We start from the raw sequence: 27617 nt of genomic DNA, 5'->3' as shown, positions 1-27617 counted from the left end.
TCCCAGCCAGAATGCAACATGAAAACCCCTTATAACCCCATCAAAACCCAGAATTTTTACCACAAAATGGACCACAGAATAAATTTAATCTGTTGCACCAATGTTCAGGTTGATCAAACTTGTAGGCTTTACTGAAAACTTAAACATTCACCTTTGGAGGAGAGTTGAACTTTATTTGACCCAGCAGTGACGTGTTTAATCAATCTTCATAACTGAACAAACGGCCTCCTTGGTGCACCGACTGACACATTTTAATCACCTTGATCATGTGGTATCACGTGATGACATAAAAAAGAAATCTTAAACATTAAAACTAATGTAAGACATGGAGTTAAGTAAATCTCAAGGATTCTCCATCTCACTAAAGTGTCTGAAATTTAGAGATGCTTGCAGACTTTATTCTTGGGCTGGCTTAAGAATGCATACAAGTGTACATTCACAAAAGTTTAATCTCAATGGGCCCTAAATAAAATGCCCTGTTGGAGAGATTTGAGCACTGAAACTGCTGTCTCCTCACCAGTCCATCCACCGCACTTCCTGCTTCCTGTTTAGACCTTCAGCATCCTCACTAAGATACACAATGACTGCTTTGGCAGAAATGTCATCCCCCTCGCTTTACTGCACATTTATAGCTGTGAACTCCTGTTGTGACACCACATTAACACACACGCCCCTAGCAAAAGCAGTGTCTTTGTTTACCTGTAACAAAAGCTGCATCTTGCATGTTCATGCATGAACATCTGTGAGATCATTTCACAGCCTGGTCTTACAGGATTTCACAAGCAGAAAAGCAGCTGTTCTGGCACTTTGTCAACATATCTCTAAACCAATCTTTAGCAGTTATTTAACGCATACAAAAAGTATTTGGAAAAAGAGTGAACAGTCTTAGCTGAAAGGATATTGCAGAGAAAAAGCTGTTTGAACTTGCACAGATGCACATAAAATAAGAGGGCCTGGTGTGGAAAAAAAACAAAACATCGTCAGAGCCAGTTGATCTGAGAAGATTACAGGCTCTGATGAAAGCCATACAGAAACGTGATGCATGAAAAAAACAGCGCCAGCTCCATCTGATTTCTACAAAACAACCAGAAGCACAGAGGAGCTCTCAGTTCTTTAATGTCCATCGGTGTCTTTAATCTCTGGGAAGATGGATGGGTGACACCCACACCTGCAGCAGCCTGCAGGAGGCTCCTGTTCACCATTGATGGCGTCTCCCATCTCCAGTCCTTACAGAGGAGGAGCAAACAGCATCTCTTCCCAGCAGCACCGGATACCTGCAGCAGATCCACATTTATGGCTGAATGTCTCTTGGAAATAGGGATGCTTTTAGTGTTTATTACCTGATAGGACGGACAATGTCTCATGACAAAATGTGGACGAAGAGAATAGCCAGGCCGATGTTGAGCAGGATTACCATGCAGACCATAATAGTGTTTGGCCCCTTAAAAAAAAAGAAAGAAACACAAATGGTTAGACTTTCAAAATAAAACTTCCTCTAAACAATTTAAAACAGTAGAGACAAAATGATGTTTAAGTATTGTCATTTAGCGACTTAGCCAAGAGAAAACGCAACAATATTTCTGAATGAACAAAAGACAAAACCTAAAAGCAGTGAAAGTTGTTTGTTTTTCTCATCATCTGACTAGTTTCCCACCATTTGTCCTTGTTGTAAGACCACTGCCTGATAAGATCACAAAAAAATCTTGTCACTTGAAAGCAGCAGATTTTAGATTTTGATCATATCAAATGATTACCACAAAACACAGAGCATTTCTGACCAGATTAAGAAAAGGCGCATTTCTTTAGCAAACATAAAAGATTCTGTAGCTTATTTTAAAATATTATCAGCATTTTACTATAAATAATTTCTATTTCAGAACAAAAGATTTTTTCAAGTCCTGTTTTATTGATGTATGCAGAATTCTGTTTAATTGAACATTCAAGGAATAACTTTGTTAGTACTGCTATTTCTTTCTATTGACTGTGGTGGTGTTTGAGGGGGGGCCCTAAAGCAAAAACTTGAACTCAAATGTGATTCAAAAACTAAACAATTACATGTAACAAAACTTAAACTTTGAAAAAAAGAGGTGGAATCCTTCAAGGATGTATAACTAGAGCCTTGATAAACAACAAAGAAAGTTATGTTGTTTAAAATTGTAAATATAAAATTAGAAAGAGTTTTCAGGAAGGACTATTAGTGTTATATTTAGACAATATTTAATCTTTGATTTTGGTCTTTTCCTTGTCTGTCTTCTGTTCTACGTCCTCTAGTCCAGTAGGGGGCGGTGTTGCACCTTTTTGCTGGTTTGCAAACTACAACATCCCATGAAAATAAGACCAAAGATGAATTTGAACATGGGAAACAAAACGTTGACAAACAAAAGAAAAAACATTGATATTTGCAGCTGTCCTCAGACCTTTGCCACATTTTCATGTGTTTATTGCAGCTTTAGATGGAAAAAAAAGGAAGAGTTTCACATGTGTACTAACAGTTGAAAACATTTTTGGACACTGTTACAAAGTCATAAATTGCAAATGCTGCATACTTAGTTTAAAAAAAGAAGCCTTCAGAAAACATTAGTTGGTTACTTTAAATTCTGACAGAAACTATCTGCTTATAAAGTTTAATTTGATCAGAAATCCTTTTATTGTCAGTGCAGGACATGAAAATTGAAATGCTTTCCAGCTGTCTAAAGAATATATAAACGTTTATAACCTAAATGTAAAATGTAGACTATAAAAAAGAACTCAAATTTTGTAAAGTTGAAATATAAAAAATAGATCAATCACAATTCCAGCTTTTCCATTGGGATAAATGTATTTAGCCATTTTGGCTCATTGCATGGCACTTTGTTTTTGTTATTAATAATGTCATGGTAAAGCAATATAAAGCTGTTTGTCAGCATTTGAAAGGTTACAATGTTTAGATACATCTGAACCACCAACACTTCAGCTGGATTTTTGATTAACCTCTACAGTTTTGTTAATAAGCAGACTTTTATAGGTTATAAGACATTTTTGTTGTTTTTATGTTTCATATTAATGTTTAGGTTTTGGAATTTTTTTTGTGGTGACATTAACTTTAACACATTTCTTTCAAAGTTTGGAGTTTTGGAGGAAACACGTTTTACCACCTGAATGGTTAACACATCAAACATTTTTTTAATGTTTCTGTTTTATTGTTTTCTGACTTTGATGAATCAATCAATTTACGCGGTAGCTGTAAAACATCATTTCTATCGATTCCTTACTGTCTAAAATGAATGTTTGTCAAGGAGCTTTTTTGCAGACATGTTGATAGTCTCACCTCCAGATCTGAAGCCTCTGCAGCTCCCTCCACACATGAATCAGACACCACAGGCTTCAGGATTGGTTTAGCAGCAATGATTTTGGCCTCCACCTGCTTTGTAATTGTTTTGGGTTCCACATTCAGAGAAGCTTTTGGGATTGGAGCTGGGCTAGGTTGTCGTTTTGGCAGCAGCCTGGTCTCTGCCTTGCTCGGGGGCCTACTTCCTTCCCTAGATGGGGCTTTTTTCTCCAGGGTGGATGGTGAGCGTTCTTGGACTGAAGGGGCTCTTTCGGGCTTTGCCTCTGGAGCTTTAGGCTCAGGGGTGGCAGCTTTGGACAGCTTGCGGTGCTGCGGTGCTTCTTCTTCTTCTTCTTCATCTGGCAGAATGAGGCTGTTGGTTGTGGGGGCAGCGGGGGCTGGGGGCAGGTCTGGAGCCTTGGCTTCAGAGTCAAATTTCTGCAGTGGCTTAATCTCTAGCTCAGAGCCCTGCTCATTCTTGTTGCTGTGACGACTGGGGGAACGGGAGGGGCCGCGACTGCCGGGGGCCCCCTCACCTTCAGGTGGAGCCAGTGCAGGTGGAGGAACTGCGGTCGCAGGGGTGGTGGGGCGGCTTGAGGGTGTGCTGTTGGGTTTGCCAGCATCTTTTGTGCTTCCCTGTTTCACAGATCTGTCTTCAGTGATGCTTTTTGGACTGAGGAGTTTGGGGTCCTCCTTGTTGGCGATGGCTGGACTTGGGGATGGGGTGCGGCCCGGGGAGGAGCCCGGCATGAGCCGGTCCAGTTCATTCAGAAGTGGGCTTTCGGGGGGTGTTGGCAGAGGCTCCTCTTCAGCCAGAAGGGGCTCATGCATGACCGTGTCAGCATTCTCCGTGTCCTCAATGGCGTCCTGCAACACTTTCTTCTTTAGATATTCAGGTCCTATAGAAACATTTCAGTCATTATTTTATCATCATATAATCTTTTGTTTGCTGCATATGAGTCCGAGCTTCTATGAAATAAAAGCTATGAACGTTCTCTTCAGGATGAGGAGAATAGATAAAGCAGAGGCTGGATCTCAGACAGAAGAAAGCTGCTGCAACAAATGAAAACATTATGGATTGAAATCAGCCTGTGATTTCCTAAAATCAGGATGGTCTAAACCAGGGGTCTGCAACCTTTAAAACTTAAAGCGTCATTCAGGTTGATTTCTTACTGACCACAGCCCAGAAGGAGCCACAAAGTCTTATAAGACCCTGATTTGTATTGATGCCATTGTTAGTATTGGGATAAATATAAATGAATTTTTTTTTTAAACATAAACAAAACCAAAACACAAAGAGAAAACAGCAGTTTTTCAAAAGGTGTAATAGTTGAAAACTAGAGGTCTACATCACTTCCTTTCAAAATAAAAGACATCCTGTACACATAGGCTTTTCTAAGTTTAGCTATGCAGTAATGGGTGGTGAAATGTCAGCAGTGATTAGAAATAAACAAACAGCAAAAAATATATATATATTTTTAGTGGTGTATCTAAACCAGATATTCATAAATCTAACAAACTAAATAAAATTAAATCAGAGCTTATTAAATGACCCTTGTCATGTTTTTGGACCAGAACTTTAAATCCTTGAATTCTTTTCAAAAACAGGCAGTCCACCTTAAATATTGGTGCACCTTAAGTATGAATTCTGGTTGTGTTTACTGATCTCAAATTGATTTTCTGTGGCAAACAGCACTCAAAAATCTGTTGAAATGTTTTAGTTTAGGTAAACTATGAAGCCAAAATGCTTGATGGATTACTGGAGCATTATGGGTACTGTAGTCAGGAGCCTGGTGGAGCACTACAAACAGCTTAAACTTTGAACGAATGAGTAGAAAAATGTTTGAATTAGCTGACTGTTTTGTTATGCTTAATGTGCCTTGTTGCCTGAAAAATATGTAACTTTTTCAAACTGAAAACATTTTGTTTTGCGTCAACCAGAGAGTCATAGTGGAGGGTTTACAGAGCCACATGTGACTGCAGAGCCTCAGGTTGCAGATCCCTGGTTTAAACATTACCAGGAGTTTAGTAAAGCTGTGAGAAGCTTAATGCTACAAACATGGCATTTTTAGATGTAACAAATAATATATATTTTTGAATTTCCTCATGACATCTTGAGGAGGAAAAGCCCAAAGTGCCCTAATAGGCAAAGTTGAGACAAACCTAAGGTAACAAAAATAATACACAAAATAACCCATGTTCACTTGAAATAAATTAAATATATAAGAAATGTACCGGTAAATGATTAATGAAAAAATGAACACAAAAAACACAATAAGCAATGAGAGGATATTATTCAATTCCTACACAAAAAAATGTTTTGAGGGGCGGAAAGAGAAGAAACTGTCTGGAGTCCAAGTTACTTTTAAAAATCATGTGAATGAACATCAGTTTACTCCTCTGAAACAGCATGGGCAGTAGTTTTAACCCTAGAACACTTTCACTATAAAAAGTTACACCATCACTTTTGCCGGGTAGTTTTTACCAGATATAATATACCCCCAAAAAAATACTTGTCATAAAAATAGATTAAAACATGACCATAGGTGATAAATTACAGTGATTTTCTTTTATTTTCAACTGTGGTATGTGTAACAAAATGAAAAAGAAAAACGTAGGAAGTTCCTAAAAACATGCTCAAAAATGACAACAAATGTCTTTGCTCCGTTTCTGGACCCACAAACTTTACTGTGTTAACAATCACAACACAAATCCCCAAAGTTATTTCAAATAAAAACTGTTTGAGTTTAACTTGAAAGTGAAATGGGTGTCCACTGACCTGGCTGGTAGAAGGAAGGGGAAAGCTCTTTGGCGACCAGTCTGGCGATGCTGGACTCACCGTTGGCGGCGTGAGCGGCCTGTTCAGCCCCATCTGACTTGGCTTTGGCATGGGTTGTCCTGCAGTTGAGAGATGCAACACAACTTACCCTTCTTTGTATGGTAAGTGCTGTTAAAGATAACACATCTGTCATTGTGTCAGCATCTACAGCAGATCTGATCATTACCACCTCTGTCTGTCTGCAGCAAACTAGAAACTCTAAAACTGCTTTCAGATTAGAATCTGTGAGTTTACAAAGAAAGGACAATTTTATATGACATATCCTGCAGAAATTATTGCATCAAGAAGAAAAAATAATAACTTCTGTTACGTACAAATTCTACTTTAGCACACAAACCATCAGCAGAAAACATTTAGACAATTAAGCCTTTTTGTTACAATATTTTAAATCTTAAAACAGACATAATTAAATTAAATAACAGAAATAAAGAATGAAATTACGGAAGACGTGTCAGTTTTTAAAGCCCAAGACGAAACTTTCAAACCCTTTATTTCTGCTGTCAACTTGGGTAATAATATATTTTATATTTTTTATCTTAAGACTGTGTTAGAACAATTAAAGAAACATTTCTTTAGTATCGAAAAATATTTTTTGTCTGCTCTTATTTGCTTTGGCAAGCTTTGTCAATTGTTGCATTTCCTGTGGATTTTGATACATGAATTTATTGTTGGGGTGAAAAAAAAACAATGTCTTAAACTGTATTATTGTATTATATAAAACGTAAAATATTATCAAGCAAAGGGAAAGGTCTGGAAAATTCTTGGTAGATTTATAAACTTGAAACAATCCATTTAGTGACTTTACTTAAAGGCCACAAACAGCTGCTCTATAGAAACCAGGAAAACGACTCGCTGAGAAAAGTCTGTGAGATGTTGGCTTGAAGAAAACTTTGGCCCAAAATAGCTGCTGGGTCCAGTTTGAGACGGAGCGGGGAAGGTGCTTCCCAGAGGAACATTAGTTGTTGCAGCTGTCGCAAACAAGATCAACACTCACAATAACAACTCATGGATGATATTTCAGATTTGTTTTGTGCTAACAAATGACGGCTCAGCTTTCTATATAAAAATAAAATGGTTTGTTTGATTGAAAAATCACCAAATGTCTGCTTCTCTGTGCTTCAACTTAGCACAAACTGTCCAGTTTCTTTATTTTATTGTTGGTCTTGCTTCATACTTGGTCACAAAATACAGAACTTTGACAGAATGCATCAGATAAAATTTCCTTTTTTTAAACTATCACTACAGCTCTGTATTTTCAGAAATTTTCTTTCAGAAATTATCCTCCTTTGGTTTATGAAAAGTTTCTAGGTGGGGGTTAAACACACATTTTGGTCGTCCATTCTGATTAGCAAATGAGAGATGTTTAGTTTCTGACTGAAAACAGCATTGAATAAAATGAGAGGCCACTGGTCCCGCAGCTTCTAGTGGTAAATGGTGTATACTTATATAGCACCTTTCTTCCTACAAGGAAAAAGCACTTCACAGTCACAGACCCATTCACCCAGTCACACATACATTCACACACTGGTGGCCGCTACCACCAGAGGCAAGGTGGGGTTCAGTGTCTTGCGCAAGGACACTTCGACTCATGGGCGTGCAAGGCGGGAATCGAACCTGCAATCTTACGATCATGGGTCGACCGCCCTACCGCTGCACCACGGCCGACTCACGAAGTGAAGTAAACCAGAAAGGAAGTCACAGCCAGCTGAAGTGTTGCACTAAAACAAAGTTTAAACTAAAGAAAATTCTTATTTACTTAATAAACTTAAAATAATAAGAAAACATATTACAGTTTACTCTCATAGGTGACCAGTTCCTTACACATTTTCTTCATGGAAACTACATCCTGAATGATGGAATTACTAGAGGCAGATGCATTGACTTGCTAGCAGCTTTAACTCTACTGCCTGCTCAATCACTAGTTCATTTGGAAAGATTATTTAAAAAAAAACATTGATTGTGTGCATTACTTATCCAAAGCAATAAGAAATGGAAGCAAACATAGTTTTCAATATTTTTTTCTTGGTGTGGTGGTCAGCAGGTTAAGGTATCTGTTAGTTGTGCGTTTTTTATAATCTAAGTTCCAGCAACCTGAAACTGAAAATCACTTTGGGAACAATGTCGTCTCGCCACCATCAGAGATCATATTGCAGATGTGATAATTTTCTTTGCAGCACAAAAAGTTGGTATCAAGGAACCCTCCAAACCTCAAGGTTACAGCTGAATTATTAAACCATTGCAACAAATTGTGGGTTGGTTGTCTCCATAATTTTAAGGGTTTTAAGTTAAAAATCTTAAAAAAAAATCAACTTTAAGTTTTGAAATGTTTGCTTTTTTTGCATTAAATACAGAATAATTATTCATTCTCAATATTTAACACATTTTCTACAGGCCTACCAGGATCAGGAAACCCCGTTACCCCGACAGGGGTAGAGCGGGTCTTTAGATGTTTTAAACAACACTTGGTGTTGGAATTCCTTTTTTTCAAGCAATCAAAACAAACAAAAAAAACTAAAGAAGACGAACAAAAGAAATATTTTTACAAAGATTTATCAGACTTAGCACGATTAGTCAGGACTTGATTGGAAAATTAAAAAGTAAAAGAGCAGAGGGGTTGGCTCCTTGTAAAGCTGGGATCCTGGACGTTTGTAGGATTTTGAACAAACTAATACCTTAATGAACTTTAATTCTATAATAACACTAAGATCATCACTCTGAGCCAATAATCTTACTGCACACACCCTCACTTGTGATGTCTGCAAGTAATTACCAATGTGACAACAAGTCTGCAATTACAATTTCCAACCTCATTTCATTAGAAGGGTTTTTGCACAAATAGGAAGCCAGCTAAAAGTGGATTTTTTTCTTCCTGCAGGAGAACTTTATGATCCAGACATTTTTGGTGTATGAGCGTTCCCAACACTCCAGCACAGAGCTGCTGTACATCACATACCCAACACTAGGAGGCTTTTCTCGGCAGTGGCACAGTCAACTTGAACTCATAGGATAGGGAAGAGAGGATATGCTTTAGTGGGAAGCAAAAGAGTACAGTTTTCACCATGAGCAGACACACGGAAATGGCACCTATAGGATTCTGCATGGCAACAACTTGATATAACGGCTCAAAAGGCTACCATAAGAGACATCGTGAAAATAGAACGTATGATTGTTGTGTGTGAGTGGTAAGTGTATCATGAAATACCCGTACTTATGACGTACGGGTGATGCTGTTGTACAGTGACCTTACGCCATACTCTTGTCATTATTGAGGCGTGTGTACTTGCTCCGTGCGCAAATGATACACGCAAGAGGATGTGCACGTGATATGTAAGTGGGACACCTGTAGGATGTCCACACAAACTACACTCTTATTGTCTAATTTTCTCATTTATAACAGCCAGGCTGCACGTAAGAACAGGGCACTTATCGCTCCCAGGGCAGTGTACAAAAAGGAAATATCCTCACACACCTGCCTGCAACTAACCTACTTCACCATTGCTTATACTCATGTCTCGTTCCAGTGTTGACCACAACCTGTCACTCGCAGAATGCCAATAGAAAAATAATGTACATGAACATTTTTGCTCTCTGGGTTCACAGAGCGGTCTATGATCTTAACATTTGGTTCGGGCCACCTGTGTGACGCGTACAGGTTTTCCCACTTTTCACCCACAGTCGCTAAGATTAGTGTTAAAATGCCGCATTGTGGCGCAGCGCCAATCTGCAGAAGCAAACGTCCAGTCCATCAGTGAGGATATAAAGAGACAGGGAATGCATTGTGTCAATGGAAAACCCTCAGAACTATAAAAAGACAGGAATGTGTGTGAATGCGTACATGAGGGAGCCTCTATAAAAAGAGGGCCACATTTCAATTAAACCACCTTGCCAAAATATACGAAGTGCTAATTTAAAACCTGCTCAGAGATCTTATCAGTCAGTGTTTTTATTGAATACTCTGTTTTGCTGATCCTCTTTTTAATAAACAATTAGGAAAACGGTCTGAAGCTGACATTTATGTGGTTTAAATAGTGGGTTCTTCACGGACCAATGACAAAATGCTTGTGTCAGCAGTACAGTATCTAATCCAAGCTCCACAACTAAAGCAAGGTGTGACACAAGTATATGCCAACCCTTTATACCCAAGAACTTGCTTATGAGCTGTGTCATATTTTTATCCGTGCAGCCATTTGACACCACTGCTGAAGCAAGATGAACCGGGGCTCTAACTGTTGCTGTCAAGCAGAGGAGCTAAAGCTGTCAGGAACACAGACCCCACCAGCAAGCAGGCTGCTGTTCGTCCAGAGTGGACCTGCAGAAGGTGTGTTAAAGCAGCAACTCACTGCAAGGCATCGTAGGAGTCTATGTGTCTAGGCGGGGGAGTTTGGGACTTGACAGCAGGGGGAAGGGGGGGATAATCAGCTGTTGCATTCCGCTGTGATTGTGATACAACAGGAGGGAGCCGGTCCATATTTAGTCAGGGCTCCTCTGTGACCACACAGCCCCCGTTTGCATCATTTACACCCGCCTCCCATCCACCAGCTCAACAGAACAATGTCCACAGTGCGTCCGAATGCCAGCAAACACGTAAACCAACCGGACCTGAGGAGGACAGGTCTTGTAGCTCATACACTGAGCTGGTTCTACGGGTATTTTTAACCCTCATCTTCACTGCCAAAGGATCACAGCGTGAGGAAGCGGCTGCCAGGAACAGATGTGTCATGTCTCTTCCTCTTATATAACAAAGGTTTAAGTTTAAGGTTAGGGAGCACAGGACTATAGCTGTTTAAGTTTGAGTGACAGAGAAGCAAAGGAAGCTCTTATCTTCATTTCTTTGCTGGACTCATCCAGCAGAGGCTAAAGAGGCTGCATCCTCCGATTTAGAAGCATAGGTTTGATGTTCATGAAAGCATAAGCAGGAGTAGTTAGCATGATAACATTAAAGCTAATTTCCAAAAAGTCATTTAAAAGCAAAAAACTTAAACAATTTCTGAAATTGCATAGAACAATTAGCACACAGTATCTCTGCCTGTAAAGTTATTGGAACCTCTTCCATGTTATTTTAACTGTATCCCACATTTTAGTTTTCTATGATCTTGATTAAAGCCTTAAGATTGCATGCTTGGTGTTTAAATCTCTTGCTGGCATTTGAATCTTTGCTATTGAGAAAGTGATGCTGATTCAGACCAGTGGGCTCTATTAGGGATGCATGCAGGTCTCCATAGCAACCAATCCTCCACCTTCACTTTGTTTTTCTGCAGGAACTGAACTGATGGTCTGAGTCTGACTGCAGAGAAGACCTACTAAATGCAGGATTTAACTTATTTGTTTTAATGAAATGGTTTAATATTAGACCTGCATAAAAGTAAAAATGAATAGATTTATAAAAATCTCGTTCTTTTAAAGTAATTCTGTATCCTTTTAAAAAATGCTTTCTGTTCTATATTTTTATGTAAAAATTCAAATGTCAGTAAGTAAAGTTTCACTTGTTCAGTTTAACTACTATAGTTACGCAAAGAGTTTTCATAACCAAATATATTTTCTTTTAAATAAAGTTTTAGAATTTATATTTATTCATATTTCTCTATTAAAAGTGTCCTCGTGATTTAATTAATACTTTTGATGATGTCCATTTCGTCACGTGTGTTAAATCCTCTTGTTGCAAAACGACCCCACATCATGATGCTGCCACCCACATGTGTTAACAGCTGTTCTGGGGCTTGGGGACCATCCCTTTGTAACAATGACATTATAATAATAAAATGGACTTTTGATGAAACCACTGAACAGGAATTCTGTCCATTTATTGAGCTGCAAACTGTATTTTCTTCTCTTTTTAGTGTGTTCCGTTGTACATTTTTACTATTGACAATCAGTTAAATGAACCATGTTGACATTTGGTCAATTTCTGAAAAATAATAACTTTTTCATAATCTTATGCAGTTCCAGGTAATTTTAACCATCATAAAGACCTAAATGCTTAACTTGATCATCTGCAGCGGTCAGAGCATAGAATGAAAGCAATAAAAAAGGGTTTGGAAACCAATGATTGTTCACTTTTAAGATGAGTAAAGGTGTTTCCGCAGAAATAAAACAGTTATTGATAATGAAAAACATTTGCAAAAGAACTTTAGAGAGAAAATTCCTTATTCATTTTACTTTAAAAGTGTTCCAAGTGTTTTTTTGATCATGATTATTGTTACAGCGAAGAGAACTTATAAACTCTGTTAAAACCAGAAAGACGGCTGTCAATCAGGCAAGATGGAATTACCAACCTTGGCCAATCGACAGATTATGGAGCTTTTTTAAGTCACAGCATTTCCTTATTAATATAATAATAATAAAATTGCTTAATCAATTAAGATGGTTAAACTGATTGATCTCTAGTTATATCACTTCACTTGCCCCAAAAGTCATGATTTGTTAAGTCTATTTTTTTCTGACAGTGTTATTTTTAATCATAATCATGACTTTTCTAATAAAAATAATCTGAATATATTTTAGATAACTGTTCTGTATGTGGTTATGTCTATTTCACATAATTATGAAGTAATTAATCGTTGTAATGTGATTTATTGATACCTAAGTATTCTTACTGACCTGAAACTGTGTTGGTAAGTCATTGATATCTGATAAAAGGTTATGAACTGGATAATGATAAATCATGTGAGTTCACTTCCTTTCACTCCCTTTCAAGCAATCTTAGATTCAATGTCTAATTATCCTAAGTTTATACGTCTTTGTATGAATTTTTGTGCGTTATTCTTGCTTTGATTGCTTGAAATAAACCATTTAACCCTTGTGCCATTTTAGATGACTCCAGCCTTACATTGACGTGTTCTCCCTACCATGACAAAGGTGGATAAAGGTGAAGAGGATTTCATGTAATCCATGGACACCAGTGAAAATCACAAATCATTGAAGAAATAAGGTTCAGAGCACTGTCTAGTGGGTCTAAATGACCCAACTCCCAATGTTAAAGTGCCTAGGATAGCACAAGGATTAAAAAAGTGATGCTATTTATAGGAAAACTCAAAAAACCCTGTCATTTTCTAGGACATAGTTTCTGCAGAGCGGCAGTAGGTTCTCAGAAATTGCCCTCTGAGTCGTGTGCTTCGACCAAAATTGTGGCGAAACACCCCCCCCCCCCCAGTTGCTGAGAGCTGTCTGTTTACATGCTCTCCCACTGGCTAACAGCCCCTCAAAACTCCAACGTAACGCTCCTGGTACAACAAAAATTGTGAGCAATACTGATCCAGATTCCAGCTCAGACGAGGAAAACAAAGATGTGCTTGGATCTATTTGTCTGACAGCGAATGCATCAGAATGGAGCAGAGCAGGAGCCTTATGGCCCGTCAAATGTATTTTCTACCTCATAAATATGACAGCGTTTTTTCATCTGCTCCGGATAAACAATGATTTGAACAAAAATTATCCAAAAATACAATTTTAGGCTTAATTTTCTTTAACAAACTAACATGTTAAAAACATCCAAAACACAATTTACATCATAGTGGGTCTTTAAAAGTATTGTGAAGTACTACCTTAATAAGTTAATAGGTCACAAAAGACGTAGAGGGCGTGATAACTGGCGTATTACATTTTAAACTGAAATAAACAATCTTTCTGTCAAGGACACTATTTTCTATTAACTAAAACCAATCCGACACTATCATATTACTGTTTAAAAATGAAGTACAATTACTATTTTGAAGATTTCCTTTTCTGAACAAACAAATGATTCATTAATGCATGCTTATTTTCATTTCGTTAACATATTATCTTCAGCTTTGTTTACATATTTTCAAACATATATTTGCTTACAGTTTCATTTCATAAGACTCCAGATGTGCAAAGGAGTGATTTTTACATCAGATAGAAAGTTATGGATGCTTAAAAGTCACATCAATAGATGAAACAAAATTTTTTCTTTTCTTAATCCTGTCTACTTCATGACTAAAACTCAAAGACACAGCGCTATAAATTTCTGTTGAATGGGAAGACTTATGTGCGAGCTGCTTGTTGAACTTATATGGAATTAAACACAATCGCAAAATCCTGATGGACTGTAGGTGAGCTCAAAGCAGGGACAGAATGAATAACTTTTACTTGCTGCTTATCTGAGAAGAGCAATATTTAGAGTTGAGTCTGCGTGAACGCGGTCTGCGGAGCATCAGTGTAAAGTCTCAGTGCTGTAAACACAGAGCTGACTTCACACAGGAACACCAGCACCTTGTACGGTCACAGACAAACCACAAGCAGATGAGAGATCGCACGACAGATTTGTCTCAGGAGTTCATCTGGGTTTTTTCTTTTCATGCTGTTTGTGGGCTTCAATAAATCTGTCTTTAATGTCAGGAACAAAAAGCTCATGAGGTATTGATAGATCAAAAAAATGCTGCAAAATTTCCTCTCTGCTTTTGATCAACGACTCTATTAAACTACTGAGCCAAGTTTTTCCTGTAAAGCTTCACAGACCCAAACAGTTTAACTTTATTTAACGTCATTATTTTTTGTTTTTTAAGTCTTCGTTAAAAACCCACTTTTTAAACTTGGCTTTTAACACACAGTAAATGGGCTTCAGTTTCTTTTAATTCACTGCGTTGTAATTTATTCTATTTTATTGATTATATAATTTCTGCTTCTTATTTGACCATGTAACACATTAACTTTTAAAACAGTCTAAATACATTTGAATAGATTTTATGTATTGCTTTAAATATTATTTTGTCTGCACAGACAATTTAGGTGTTCTCTAAAGGACTTATATGATGTAAAATCCAGTTTTTTGAGGTTTTAACTGTATTATTAAAACCTGGTCTGTCATTCCTCACAAAAGCCAACCCCAAAGTGGTATTTTGATTCATTCAAGCATTTCGGGTATTCTTCTAAAAACCTGCACTCTGACAACCAGCCCCAACCAATCCACAAAAACGAGCAGGTTCTCACATTGTGACATCATAAAGTGAGGAACAGCCCCTTCCAGGAAGAGTCTAAGCTTCCAGCAACACCCCCAGGCAAACAAACACACACACTGTCTCTGCGGAGCGAGCAGTGATTGGCTTAACCCTTTCCTATTATATGCACAATATGCACATCCATCTTTGCAAAAGTTCAGATATTGTTTGTTTTGGTGGGCGAAATTCAGAGAAGCTGCTGAGGCCGACTCTAGAGGTCGAGTTGTCTTACTACCGGGTAGTAAAATGAGCTGTAAAAATAACGTCTCTTTCATTAAAAAATCGTTCTTCAGTGTGCCAAAAGTAATATATTAACATATGTTGGCAAATTTTTTCCCCTGAAAGGCTGAAGAATAGCATGGTATAGGCCCTTTAAAGCAAGTTGGTATGCTAACCTGTTATTATGAGTTTGCATTTTTTGCTTTAGTCTTTAAACAACCAAAGGCGCACGTTTTCTTCTGTTCAAAGCAGAAATGATTTGGCTGCATGTTCATGTTTATGAACTAAACTGAGGGGGTTTGAGCTTCGTGTTGCAATCACCCTAAAAGCCTCCATCTCCTCCTTAAAGTTCATAAAGACAATTAAATGTTTAAAACAGCACAAACGGCAAAAGAAAATTCCTTCTTTTTCTGTTAGATTTAAATAACGCTCACATTTGACCAGATAATTAAGCAACCTTTGCCAAATTCGTTTTTTTTGTGGTGTCATGCTGCTATACTGTACCAGAAAAAAAACTACATGAACTCTTTATGACAGCATACTGCCCCTCATCTGGATTCAAAATACTTCTATTACTAAGGGGCTGCAATAAATATGTAATCCATTAAAATTTAGACACATTTTAAGGTAATTACTTTTGAATCTCAGTAGTTACTAATGTATTACAGCTTGGAAGTAACAGTTGGATATCTTTTGAAGTCTCTATCCTCTCATTTAAAAGCTTCCTAAATATGAAAAACTGACTAAAGATCCACTCCAATGAAAAATGTGTTTTTGGTGATACTGGCCCATTGCTCTGCTCCTGAGAACCTCCCACAGCTTTCTGAGGTAAGCTGACACATGCCAAATAAAAATGAAATATTTCTAGTCATTTTATTTCAACTTAATGGAAGTTAGACAGTACAGATAAGAAAATAAAGTACAGCTTTAGGCTTTTTTTTCTTTACAAAGGGAAAAATAGGAATAATCAGGTCATTTTAATCTGAACAAGCATACATGGCTTTTAGCATGAAATGAGTGCTGTCCAAAAATAAATCCAAAATAAAGAAAAGAGGGATAAATTCAGCTCTAGACGATTTTGAGTCCGTCAGAAATACAAATTCTAAATGGAATATATAAAACATAGATGCCAATCTCACCAGGAATGGCAGAATTCTGACGTGCATCCCAGATTGTGCAGAATTCAATAACATTTCTAAAAGTACAGCTATTGAAACAAAAAGCTGGAAGCAGCTTCAGTCTAGTAACAATCATTCTAATTCAACCTTTTTGTGTAAAAAACAGGATGTTATGTTAAACATGAAAACATTCAGATATATAACATCTTCAAAATGCTGCAAATAAGCCAAGGAGTCAGAACATGATGATCTCAACATGGCTGGAAAGGAAGAGAAATATACTGATAAAAAATGGTAGAGGTGAAAGGTCAGAGATCAGTGGTAGAAAAAGGAAGGGAATTCCTGGCAATTAATCCAGCAAATTTAAAACAACATCTTTATGAAGTTGTAGTTGGACCAGAAAGCTGTCCAGGGAAAATCTTGTCTTTGAAAGCAGCTGGAATTGGCACCAGCAACCCAGTGACCCTCACAGGGATTTAGCAGGTTTAGAAAATGGATGGATGTGTTTTTTGTTTTTCTATGCTACTCACTATCTTAATGTGTTAACAATGCTCACACACACTAAGTTAAAATCTCCAAATTAAACTTACAAAGGCTCATTTTCCCCAAAATTAAAAAGTAATTTTTTGCATTATTTTTTATAGACTCTTGGTATTAAAGTCATGAAAAGCAGCGTAAAAAACAACTTCTCTTTGTTTTTTGTACTTGTCTTTTACAGATCCCGCGGTACTCTTCTGTGTGGGTCAGGCTACAGTGGGTCAGCCCCTCCACTCAAACTGTCTTGACATTTGCTTGACGGCATTAGCAAACAGCTAATGATACGTTTCTAATATTAGATGAAATCTGTTCACCGTCACTCGCTGCTAAAGTCCCCTCCTGCTAGGCCTGGTCTTCGGCAGGAGTTTTAGAGTGTCTGCAGAAACCACAGCTTCAAACTGAGGTGTTTATCAAAGAGGTGTGGATTTATTAAAAAAATACCTGAGATTAAAAATTAAAATCAAATTGGTAAATGTATCTACGGTGGGATTATTTCTAAACAACAATGCTTCCAGTTTATGGAACAAACTGGACATTTCACTTTAGGAAGAAAGGTCAAGTGGATTCTTGTAAAATAAAAAGGTGAACTCCGTGAACTGATGGAAAAACTTCCAAAGTTAAAAAAAGTGACAAAAGTCACACAAGGCAAAATAAAATTAAAAAAATAAAATAAAATCCAAAAATTAAAAAAAGGATCCATTATGATCAACTATTACAATTAAAATAGGATCATATTATTAGGATCAACTTAGATTCTACAAAATAAATAATATTTGTAACCAATTATTACCAATTTGCAATATTACTGATAAAAACTGTTCAAATATTTGTGCTGAAGCTGGAGATGGAGAAGAGCCTGAAGAGAGGAATGGCATGATTTGAAAGCAAAGCAAAAGACTTTTTTCAAACTGGAAGCAACAAAAATCGCTTGCTGTGAAAGAACTGTTTTTGATCAAGAGAATTGGAAAGTCTTTAAAAGGGGGTGCTTTGCTCTTTCTGCTCAACAGGTTTTCTTAAATGCATGTTTCAAACAGACTGTATCAATTTTCAACATCCAAAATGCACATTTAAAGCCTCATTCCATATTTAAAAGGGAATAAAATCATTCCATGTTCCTCTAGCATCTTTTCTCAATTGAGAGGAGAAGTGGAAGTTTGGAGTTTGACTAACCCTAAGATCTTTTAGATCAGTGGTCTCCAACCTTTTTCAGGTCCTGGACCAGACTGGTTTGATGTCAGACAATATTTTCATGGACCGGCCTGTATGAGGCTCGGTAAAAAATCTGCAGCTGCTTTTAACGTTTATTTGTCTTCTAGATTTCATGTAGGAACCATTAAAATGCATAACTTTAGCCATAACTGTAAAGTGGAAGCTAAAAAAATCAGATGCCAACTTTCCCCCTTACACAACTTTTAAATTTAAGAAAAAGGTCGCTAAAACTAGTATGAAAAAGTGAATCAGCAGTTTGAGCAACTTTCTTGGCAGCATCATTGCAACATTAGACAGCCGGTTGCTGAAAATTCTGCATTTATATTATGGTATGTGGGAACGACTGTCACAATAAATACATATTTGGAGTAAAGCCTGGTTTTTGTCTGTTAAATGCAGATTCTTTTTATTTTGAAGTCAAATGCTCTTCTTCTGTTTCACCACTGACTCTTTTCTTAAAAAAAAATTAAAAAATAAACTTTCCAAAAAATACGTTTGTTTTATGGTTAACTTTGCTAGCTTGGGGTTTAATTTTGGTGGTCAGCTGAGCCGCTTTAAGAACAAGCGACTTGACATGCATAAAGAATGAGTCGGATGTGGTGAATCCCGTAGCTTTTCAAAATAAAACTTCCTTCAGAAGACATAGGTTGTGTATTTTTCTCTGTGCCGTGGTACCACCTGTCCCATGGACCGGTACCGGTCCGTAGCCTCAGAGTTTGGGACCAACTCCAAGGCTCTGACATCAGAGCGCGCATCCTTTGCATTTCAGAGAAGGAGAACTTTGCTCCGTGTTCTTACCTGGAAGCAGCGATCTCTGCCTTCTGCTTGGCGATGGCTGCAGCCCTCTGAGCTCCTTCCACTGCACGCTCCACCTTCTGCTTGATTTTGTTTCCTTTCAGCTGGATCATCCTCTTCTTCATAGCCTTCACCAGCATGTTGTTCATGTACTTGCCTTCCTCTTTTCCTCCTTCAGCAAATGTGGTGCAGCCATAGCCATGTCGCTGGTTGTTAAGCCACTCCCCCTCGTACTTCAGGCCACTAGATCTTTCGCTTATTCCGTATCCTGAGCGCTTGTCGTTCTTCCACTCTCCCATGTAGACCTCTGTGGTCGTGGCATCAATGTCGGACTCCACTGGGGGGAAATCCTCAACTCCCAGCAGGCTTTCATCCCCACTGATGGTGGAATTTGTGTCGCTGGCGTTGGAACTGAGCGCTGAATCTGGCCTCAGGAAGCTGGTCTTGCTCTTCTGGCTGGACAGCGACACACTGGAGTCGGACTTCTTCAGCTTTCCAAGGAGGGAGCTCCTGCGAAACAGGCCCTTCTTCTTTGGTTTCACTGCCTCTGGATCCACCTGGAGAGTCAGGGCGAAGCCTCCGCGGGATGGTCCCAAGTGGGTTGGCGTGGCAACGGGCGTTTCCTCACCTGAGGTGTTGGTGGTGGTGATGACCGGGATGTCCTGCTGCAGGACGGTGCCATTGCTGTGCTCACTGCGCAGTGAAGTCAAGGAGGTGCGAAGAGGCGAACGGACAACAGCCGCCATGCCGTACGGGACGCTCTGACGGACACCATAGCCGTGTCGCATCCCACCAGTGAACTGACCCTGGAAAGTACCTGAAAACATTGGAGAACAGAATGGGAATCTCGCTGCACCACAAAATTAAGAAATACATGAAAAAAAAAATCTAAAGGACTTTTATCAGCAATGTTTTTGTGATTCTCTTTTAGAGGCCTTTATTGTTTCTGCCTCGTTTAAATGACCTTTTGATCTATTTTCACAGCATTCCCAGTGGCATTTTAATTATGACTATGCTGTTTTTAAGCAAAAAAAACCAACTTGTGTTGATTTATTAAACATAGTTTCTTAGGAGCGGCGGTAGTTCATTAGAAATCCCCCTCTGAGTTGTGGGAAAGAATGTTGGGGCAGAGCAACACCGCCCCCCCTTTCCGTTACCCATAACTGAGCTCTTAGTTTAAATTCTCCCCCAAAGCTTACAGCCTTTCACAACCCCAAACCTAACATTAGCGGTGCAACAAAAATGGCAAACAGTAGTGGAGCGATCTAGCTTTACAGTTTAGATCCAGATTCCAGCTCAGACGAGGAAAACAAAGACGTTCATGGATCTATTTGGCTCCAAGTGGATGGAGCAGAATGAAGCGGGAGTTTGTGACCCATCCAGTGTATCTTCTGCGTCATTAATACAGTCGTTTTAAAATGGCATTTTTTCGTCTGCTCCTGGTTCACTACAGTTTTGAATAAAGAAATACTCAGAAATGCATTTTTAATATAATAATAATAATAATAATAATAATAAACTTTATTTGTATAGCACCTTTCCAGATAAAAATCACAAAGTGCTTCACAGTACAACACGATAAAACAACAGTAAAACACAGTAAAAACACATGTTAAAAAGAAATTAAGAAAAAGCTATTTTAAAAAGATATGTTTTTAGCTGCTTTTTAAAAGAAAACACTGAGTCCACAGATCTGAGGCTGAGAGGAAGAGAGTTCCAGAGGGATGGGGCCACCGTGGCAAAGGCTCTGTCTCCTTTAGTCTTTAAACGGGTTCTCTTAACAGCCAGCAGACCCTGGTCACATGACCTCAGTGACCTGCTGGGAGTGTATGGCTGCACCAGGTCTTTTATGTAGACTGGTGCTTGGTCATTAAGAGCTCTGTATGTTAAGACCAGGATTTTAAAATGCACTCTGTAGTGGATGGGGAGCCAGTGCAGCTGCATTAACAACGGGGTGATGTGTGAAAACTTGGATGACTTGGTTAAAAGCCTAGCAGCAGCGTTCTGGACAATCTGGAGCCGTTCTAGAGATTTTTTACTTAAACATGTGAAGATGGAGTTGCAATAGTCGAGACGGGAGGATATAAAACTGTGAATGAGCATCTCCATCTCAGAACGGGACACGACTGGACTCAATTTTGCAATGTTTTTTAGATGATAAAAACAAGAGCGAACGAGTGACCCGACATGAGAGTCCAGGGATAAAACCGGGTCTAAAGTTACACCTAGGTTCCTGACAGAGGGCTTGATAAAAGAAGCAAGTGAGCCGAGCTCATGGATTATCTTGGGGAGACAACTGTCAGGAGCACAAACTAGGACCTCAGTTTTGGCTTCATTGAGTTGGAGAAAGTTGTTATTCATCCAGCTCTTAACTGAATCCAGACACTTTTGTAAAGTCTGTATTTTAAAAACATCCTGGGGTTTAAAAGACACATAAAGCTGAATATCGTCAGCATAAAGGTGATAAGAAATGTCATTAAAAGAACTTAAAATATGCTGTAAAGGCAGCAGATATAAAATAAACAATAAAGGTCCCAAAACTGAGCCTTGGGGCACACCAGAAGTGAGAGGAGCAGAGGAAGACTTAAACTTGGAGAAGACAACAGAGAAATCATTTTAGTCATTTTAATGAATGTAAATTAAATACCGGTATACATGTATGCAAGTTTTTTTTATATGTGTCCTCCATCATGAGAAAAAAGGTTACAAGAACATGTAAAAAATAAGATATACACTATTTTTTATCTGAGTGGGTCTTTAAAACAAGCCAGAGTCCTACTTGTAGTAAAACCTCAAGTTTTCAAAAATAGTCACAATAATAGAACATTTTCAGGTTTCTTTTTTTATACTGACAAAATTTTTCCTTTTGATTTTTTTTAACAAAGTATTTTTCAAAATATCGGCCTGTTCTAAGCTGTATAATGATGCTGCTATCATTCCAGAACATTATTTCTATTACCTCCAGCCACTGATCCTCACGAAGTCCAGCTGTGACTTTTGCATTTCACTGCTGCACTTCCTTTAGATTTAAAAAAAATGATTGTATTTGTGAATAAAATAATTGATTCATTAATAGCCTCCCTGACAAAACATTGTTTGGACAACACTCTGTCTAAAAGTGACATGTGTGGATTACGATGACAGCTCGGCTTCAGCACGTGAGGCCAAGAGGTCTCAGAGTCTGTGTGCTATTATTACAAGCTGACATGTGGCAGCATAACATCCCCCCACCCACCCCCAGCTTACCCCTGAACTGGGCTTTTAATGGCTGATGACTCAGGGAAACTATTGCTGTTGCAAAAGTACAAGAAAACTGAAGTACTTCAGGTTATTTTTAAAGGAACATTTTTGTTTATTAAACTAAGAAACTGATAGAACGGTGCATCTCCGAGAAAAAAAGTCCATCTACAAAACCATTTAAACAATCGGTATCAGTCAGTTTTAAACTTTTATGAATGTTAAAATTCAACTAATAACAGCAAAGTTACAGTTAAATAACTAAGCTGTGAATTCCACAGATGAAGTGGCCACCTATGAACAAAAGGTCCAAAATGTGAATATTGTGAACACTATTTTCCCCTTCAAAACTCTAAAACGTTAAAGCAGGTCAGTTCAAAATCCTTCCTCTGCAACAAAAAAGATCAATAAAGAAATAAACCCTCCAGTTTAGTTTCAAGGATGTAAGTGTGGAGGTTGTTTCCCATTTGACTGACAGCAGCAGTTTTCTTCTGGTCACACATGGATCTTTAAAGATCGTCAGGATCATCAGGCTGCTCGGTTTTTATTGTTGGATGATCTGGGTGGACATGCCGGCCTGTGTGCTTCATGTGAGAAGAGGAACATGTTCTGGGCCATCAAAGTTTATTGTTTATTTCATTTGATTACTAAGTAGCAGTTTGTAAAGTGTCGAAATGTACAAACTGTATTTCTTGGGGAAACTGTTTTTAGATTTGTATGTTAATAGTTTTCTCAACTATTTTGCGCGCAGTGTTAAGGGGGCGTTTTTGTCACTTGGGGGCGGTAACCTTTCTGGTCGATCTGATTTTTCTACATTGTTACTTGCTAAATTTTTCTGAATTGTTGTCAATTTGTAATGCCAAAATCATATATCGAACTGAAACAAAACTGTGACCTAAAAAATCAAGGTTGTAACTGGATTGTGAGGAAAGTGAATCCTTGAACCCCCATAGGGAGTAGTAAGGACAGGGAGTAGTAAGGACATTCAAACACAACGCTGATGTTGACCTGTTAGTCAAAAAAGCCAGGCCCCCATTTTAATTTGATCTCAAATAGAAAAACATCAAAAAGAAGTAAAAGTTTTGTCACAGACAATGAAACACTAGAACTAACCTGACTTGCTTGTGTGGCAACCCCCCTAGTGGTTTCTTGGTGAACTGACCTGGCTGCAGTTAGTTTTGTTTTTAGTTTGATTTAAAGAAGAAGTCAAAATTAAACTGTTTTTAGTATGTGAACAAATTAACAAATATGTTACTTCTAACAAATATAACATATAGTTTTTATTTTTAACTGCATCATCACATAACTGTTTCTTTTACATGTACAGTGGAACAAAAAAGTGTTTAGTCAGCCAGCAATTGTGCAAGTTTTCCCACTTAAAAAGAGGAGACAGGCCTGTGATTTTCATCATAGTTATACCTCAACTATGAAAGACAAATTGAGAAAAAAAAATCCAGAAAGTCACATTTTCTGATTTTTAAAGAATCTATTTGTATAATATGGTGGAAAATAAGTATTTGGTCAATAACAAAAGTTCAACTCGGTTCCTTTTTATATACTCTTTGTTGGGAATGACAGCAATCAAACATTTTCGCCAAGTTTTTAAGAGGTTTTCACAATCTGTTGCTGGTATTTTGGCCCATTCCTCCATGCAGATCTCCTCTAGAGCAGTGATGTTGTAGGGCTGTCGATGGGCAACACAGACGTTCACCTCCTTCTAAAGATTTTCTATGAGGTTGAGATCTGGAGACTGGCTAGGCCCTCCAGGACCTTGAAATGCTTCTCATGAAGCCACTCCTTTATTGCCTGGGCTGTATGTTTGGGATTGTTGTCATACTAAAAGACCCAGCCACGTTTCATCTTCAATGCCCTTGATGATGGAAGGAGGTTTTCACTCAATATCTGATCATACATGGTCCCATTCATTCTTTCCTTTACACGGGCCCCAAAGCATGATGTTTCCACACCCGTGCTTTACAGTAGGTATGGTGTTCTTTGGATGCAACTCAGCATTCTTTCTACACCAAGCAGAGTTCTTACCAAAAACTTTTATTTTGGTTTCATCTGACCATAGGACATTCTCCCAATCCTTCTGGATTTACCAAATGCTCTCTAGCAAACTTGAGCTCCTGACAGGGCAGAGTGTTACTGATGGTAGCCTTTGTTACTTTGGTCCCAAATCTCTGGAGGTCATTCACTAGGTCCCCCGTGTGGTTCTTGGGTTTATGCTCACCGTTCTTATGATCCTTTTGACCCCACGGGTGAGAATTTGCCTCAGATGGAGGGAGATTATCAGTGGTCTTGTATGTCTTCCATTTCCTAATAATTGCTCCAACAGTGGATTTCTTCAGACCAAGCTGCTTACCTATTGCAGATTCAGTCTTCACAGCCTGGTGCAGGTCAACAGATTGGTTTCTGGTGTCCTTAGACAGCTATTTGGTGTTGACCATGGTGGAGTTTGGATTGTGACTGTTTGAGGTTGTGGACAGGCGTCTTTTATATACAGTGGTATGAGAAAGTTTGGGCACCCCTCATACTTTTCAAGATTTTTCTTCATAAATCATTGGTTGTTCGGATCATCAATTTCAGTTAAATATATCATATAGCAGATGAACACAGTGATATTTGAGAAGTGAATAGAAGTTTATTGGATTTAAAGAAACTGTGCAATAATTACTTAAACAAAAAAGGCAGGTCCGTGAATTTGGGCACCCCAACAGAAACATGCCATCAATATTGAGTAGATTCTCCTTTTGCAGAAATGACAGCCTCCAATCACTTCCTATAGCTTCCAATAAGGGCCTGGATTCTGGTTGAAGGTATTTTGGACCATTCCTCTTTGCTAAACATCTCCAGTTCAGTCAGATTTGATGGCGTTCGAGCATGGACAGCCTGCTTTAAATCACACCACAGATTTTCAATAATATTCAGGTCTGGGGGCAGAGATGGCCATTCTAGAACATTGTACTTGTTCCTCTGCATGAATGCCTTTGTAGAATTAGAGAAATGTTTAGGGTCATTGTCTTGTTGAAGACAATGACAACGGCGCAACTTCAACTTTGTCACTGATTCTTGAACATTGTTTGTAAGAATCTGCTGATACTGACTGGAATCCATGCAACCTTCAACTAAGACAAGATTTCCAGTACCTGCACTGGCCACACAGCCCCAAAGCCCCCATGATGGAACCGCCACCAAATTTGACTGTGGGTAGTAAGTGTTTGTCTTGGAATGCTGTGTTCTTTGTTCGCCAAGCATACCGCACCTTGTTATGTCCAAATAACTCCATTTTAGTTTCATTAGTCCACAGCACCTTATCCAAATGTGCTTTAGCATACCTCAAGCAACTCTGTTTGTGGCATGTGCGCAGAAAAAGCTTCTTCCGCATTACTCTTCCATACACCATCTCCTTGTGCAAAGGAGATGCTGAACGATGGTTGAACGATGCACAGTGACACATCTGCAGCCAGATCACGTTGTGGGTCTTTGGAGCTGGTCTGTGGGTTGAGTTTGATTGTTCTCACCATCCTCCGCCTCTGCCTATCTGAGATTTTTCTGGGCCGGCCACTCCAGGCCTTTGCTTGAACTGTGGCTGGGGTCTTTTATTTTCTCCCTATATTCCTCACAGTGGAAATTGACATCTGAAATCTCTTAGCAAGCTTTTTGTATCTTTTACCTAAACTATGATGTTGAACAATCTTTGTTTTCAGGTCATCTGACAGCTGTTTTGAGGTTCCCATGTTAACATTCTTCAGAGAAGATGCAAAGAGGAGAAAAACTTGCTCTTGGCCACCTTAAGTCTCTCTTCTCATGATTGACTTCACATGTTTATATAGGTCAAGGGTCAAATGGCTTATCAAACTAATTTTGTGTTCCAATAATTATTGCTAAAGGAAGTCAAATCAATAAAACAACAGGGGATCCCAAATTCACGGACATGCATATTTTTGTTTAATTATTGCACAATTTCTTTTAATCCAATAAACTTCATTTCACTTCTCAAATATCAGTGTTCATCTACTATATGATATATTTAACTGAAATTGATGATCCAAACAACCAATGATTTATGAAGAAAATCGTGAACATTATCAGGGGAGCCCCAAACTTTCTCATGTAGATATCCAGTTCAAACAGGTGAATTAATACAGGTAACTAGTGGAGGACAGAGGATCTTCTTACAGAAGATCTTACAGGTCTGTGAGAACCAGAAGTATTGCTTGTTTTTCTTTCCACCATAATTTACAAATAAGGTCTTTTTGTCTCTCATAGTGGAAGAATACCTATAAGAATATTTCCTCTCCTCTCTTTTTAAGTGGGATAACTTGCAAAATTTGTGGCTAACCAAATGTATTCTTTGCCCTGTAGGTCAGATTTATTTCACTTTGAAACTTTTTTTCTTAATATAATTGACAAATTAAACATAAAAATTGCATATTTTAAAGGGAAAGGATCCAAAATCTAAACATGCTATTTCCATTTTTAGGCAATATTATTTATTTAATACCATAGGATATGCTCTGTTTTTAAGGAATAAGCTTTCAGTAAGTGGAACCTGGACCCTGCCAGACAGAGACTGATAATAATATTGCCATAGGTTAGGGGGGCCTCTCACCTCCATCCGCGTAGGTTTCTGTTCCGTATCCATCCTGCAGCCCGTTATTCCACGTCCCCTCATATTTTGCGCCGCTGCCCACGCTCACGCGCGTGCCATACCTCCCTTTGAAGCCGTGCGTCCATTCCCCTTTGTAAATCCAGTGCCCTTTGCTCTCCACTCCCAGTCCGTGGCGCTTCCCCTGCGACCAGTAGCCCTCGTAGGTGTTCCCGCTGGGCCACGTGTAGACCCCCACCACCTCGAAGCCGTAGTTCCAGGAGCCGGAGTACTCTCCCTGGCCCTTGGGGCCCGTGCAGATGCCGTGGCCGTGCGCCTTGCCCCCCTCCCATCCTCCGCAGTAAGCCCCGCCGTCATCAAACTCGAAGCGACCCCCGCTCATGACGCGCCGCGGCCCCAACTACTCCAGCAGGCAGAAGAGCTGTTGCTTTTAGGGGTGCGGGCTTTTTATGTGCTACCTCGGTGAAGACAGACAGACGCTCCGTCAGTGTGAGAGCTCCTGCAGTTGACATCCAACCTGAACTTCTTCAGATTTCTTCAAGCGTTTCCAGAAAACTCCAGTGTCCACTCAGTCCTTATTTTCCTCTTTAAGTCTTCTAAGCAGATCCGTTGATAAATAGGCTAACTTTTTAGATTTGCTTCACAGATTTCCCTGAACTATTGAGGCGAATTGTTTCTGTATTTTTCTCTTTTAAGCCAAAGATCTTACATGGCTTTCAGGTGGCCGAAGCGAAAAGCCCCCCTCTGTCCCCCTTTCCCTGCCACCCAGCTATCTCCTGACAGACGCTGC

At 38.8% G+C, this 27617-nt stretch overlaps 1 protein-coding gene across 1 annotated transcript; it reads right to left on the bottom strand.

Annotated features, from left to right (window-relative positions):
* Positions 1-146: 146 nt before the first annotated feature.
* On the bottom strand, positions 147-27617 carry jph2 (junctophilin 2). Its single transcript, XM_004071041.4, has 6 exons — positions 26831-27617; positions 18982-19795; positions 6087-6205; positions 3308-4206; positions 1341-1441; positions 147-1274 (listed from the first exon to the last, which is right to left on the bottom strand). Exons 1-5 carry the CDS (start codon positions 27207-27209, stop codon positions 1361-1363), a joined length of 2292 nt encoding a protein of 763 aa, XP_004071089.1. The 5' UTR covers positions 27210-27617; the 3' UTR covers positions 147-1274; positions 1341-1360.

Source organism: Oryzias latipes, chromosome 7, assembly GCF_002234675.1.
Source record: "Oryzias latipes chromosome 7, ASM223467v1".
Taxonomy (NCBI): domain Eukaryota; kingdom Metazoa; phylum Chordata; class Actinopteri; order Beloniformes; family Adrianichthyidae; genus Oryzias; species Oryzias latipes.
This window is presented reverse-complemented; position numbering and strand designations above follow the sequence as displayed.

Coding starts and splice junctions, on each gene's coding strand:
- jph2 (XM_004071041.4), bottom strand. CDS start 27,209: ATGAGCGGGGGTCGCTTCGAGTTTGATGACGGCGGGGCTTACTGCGGA. Junction 4,207..6,086: donor CCCTTCCTTCTACCAGCCAG/GTCAGTGGACAC, acceptor ATGTTTCTATAG/GACCTGAATATCTAAAGAAG. Junction 1,442..3,307: donor CAGAGGCTTCAGATCTGGAG/GTGAGACTATCA, acceptor TTTTTTTTTAAG/GGGCCAAACACTATTATGGT.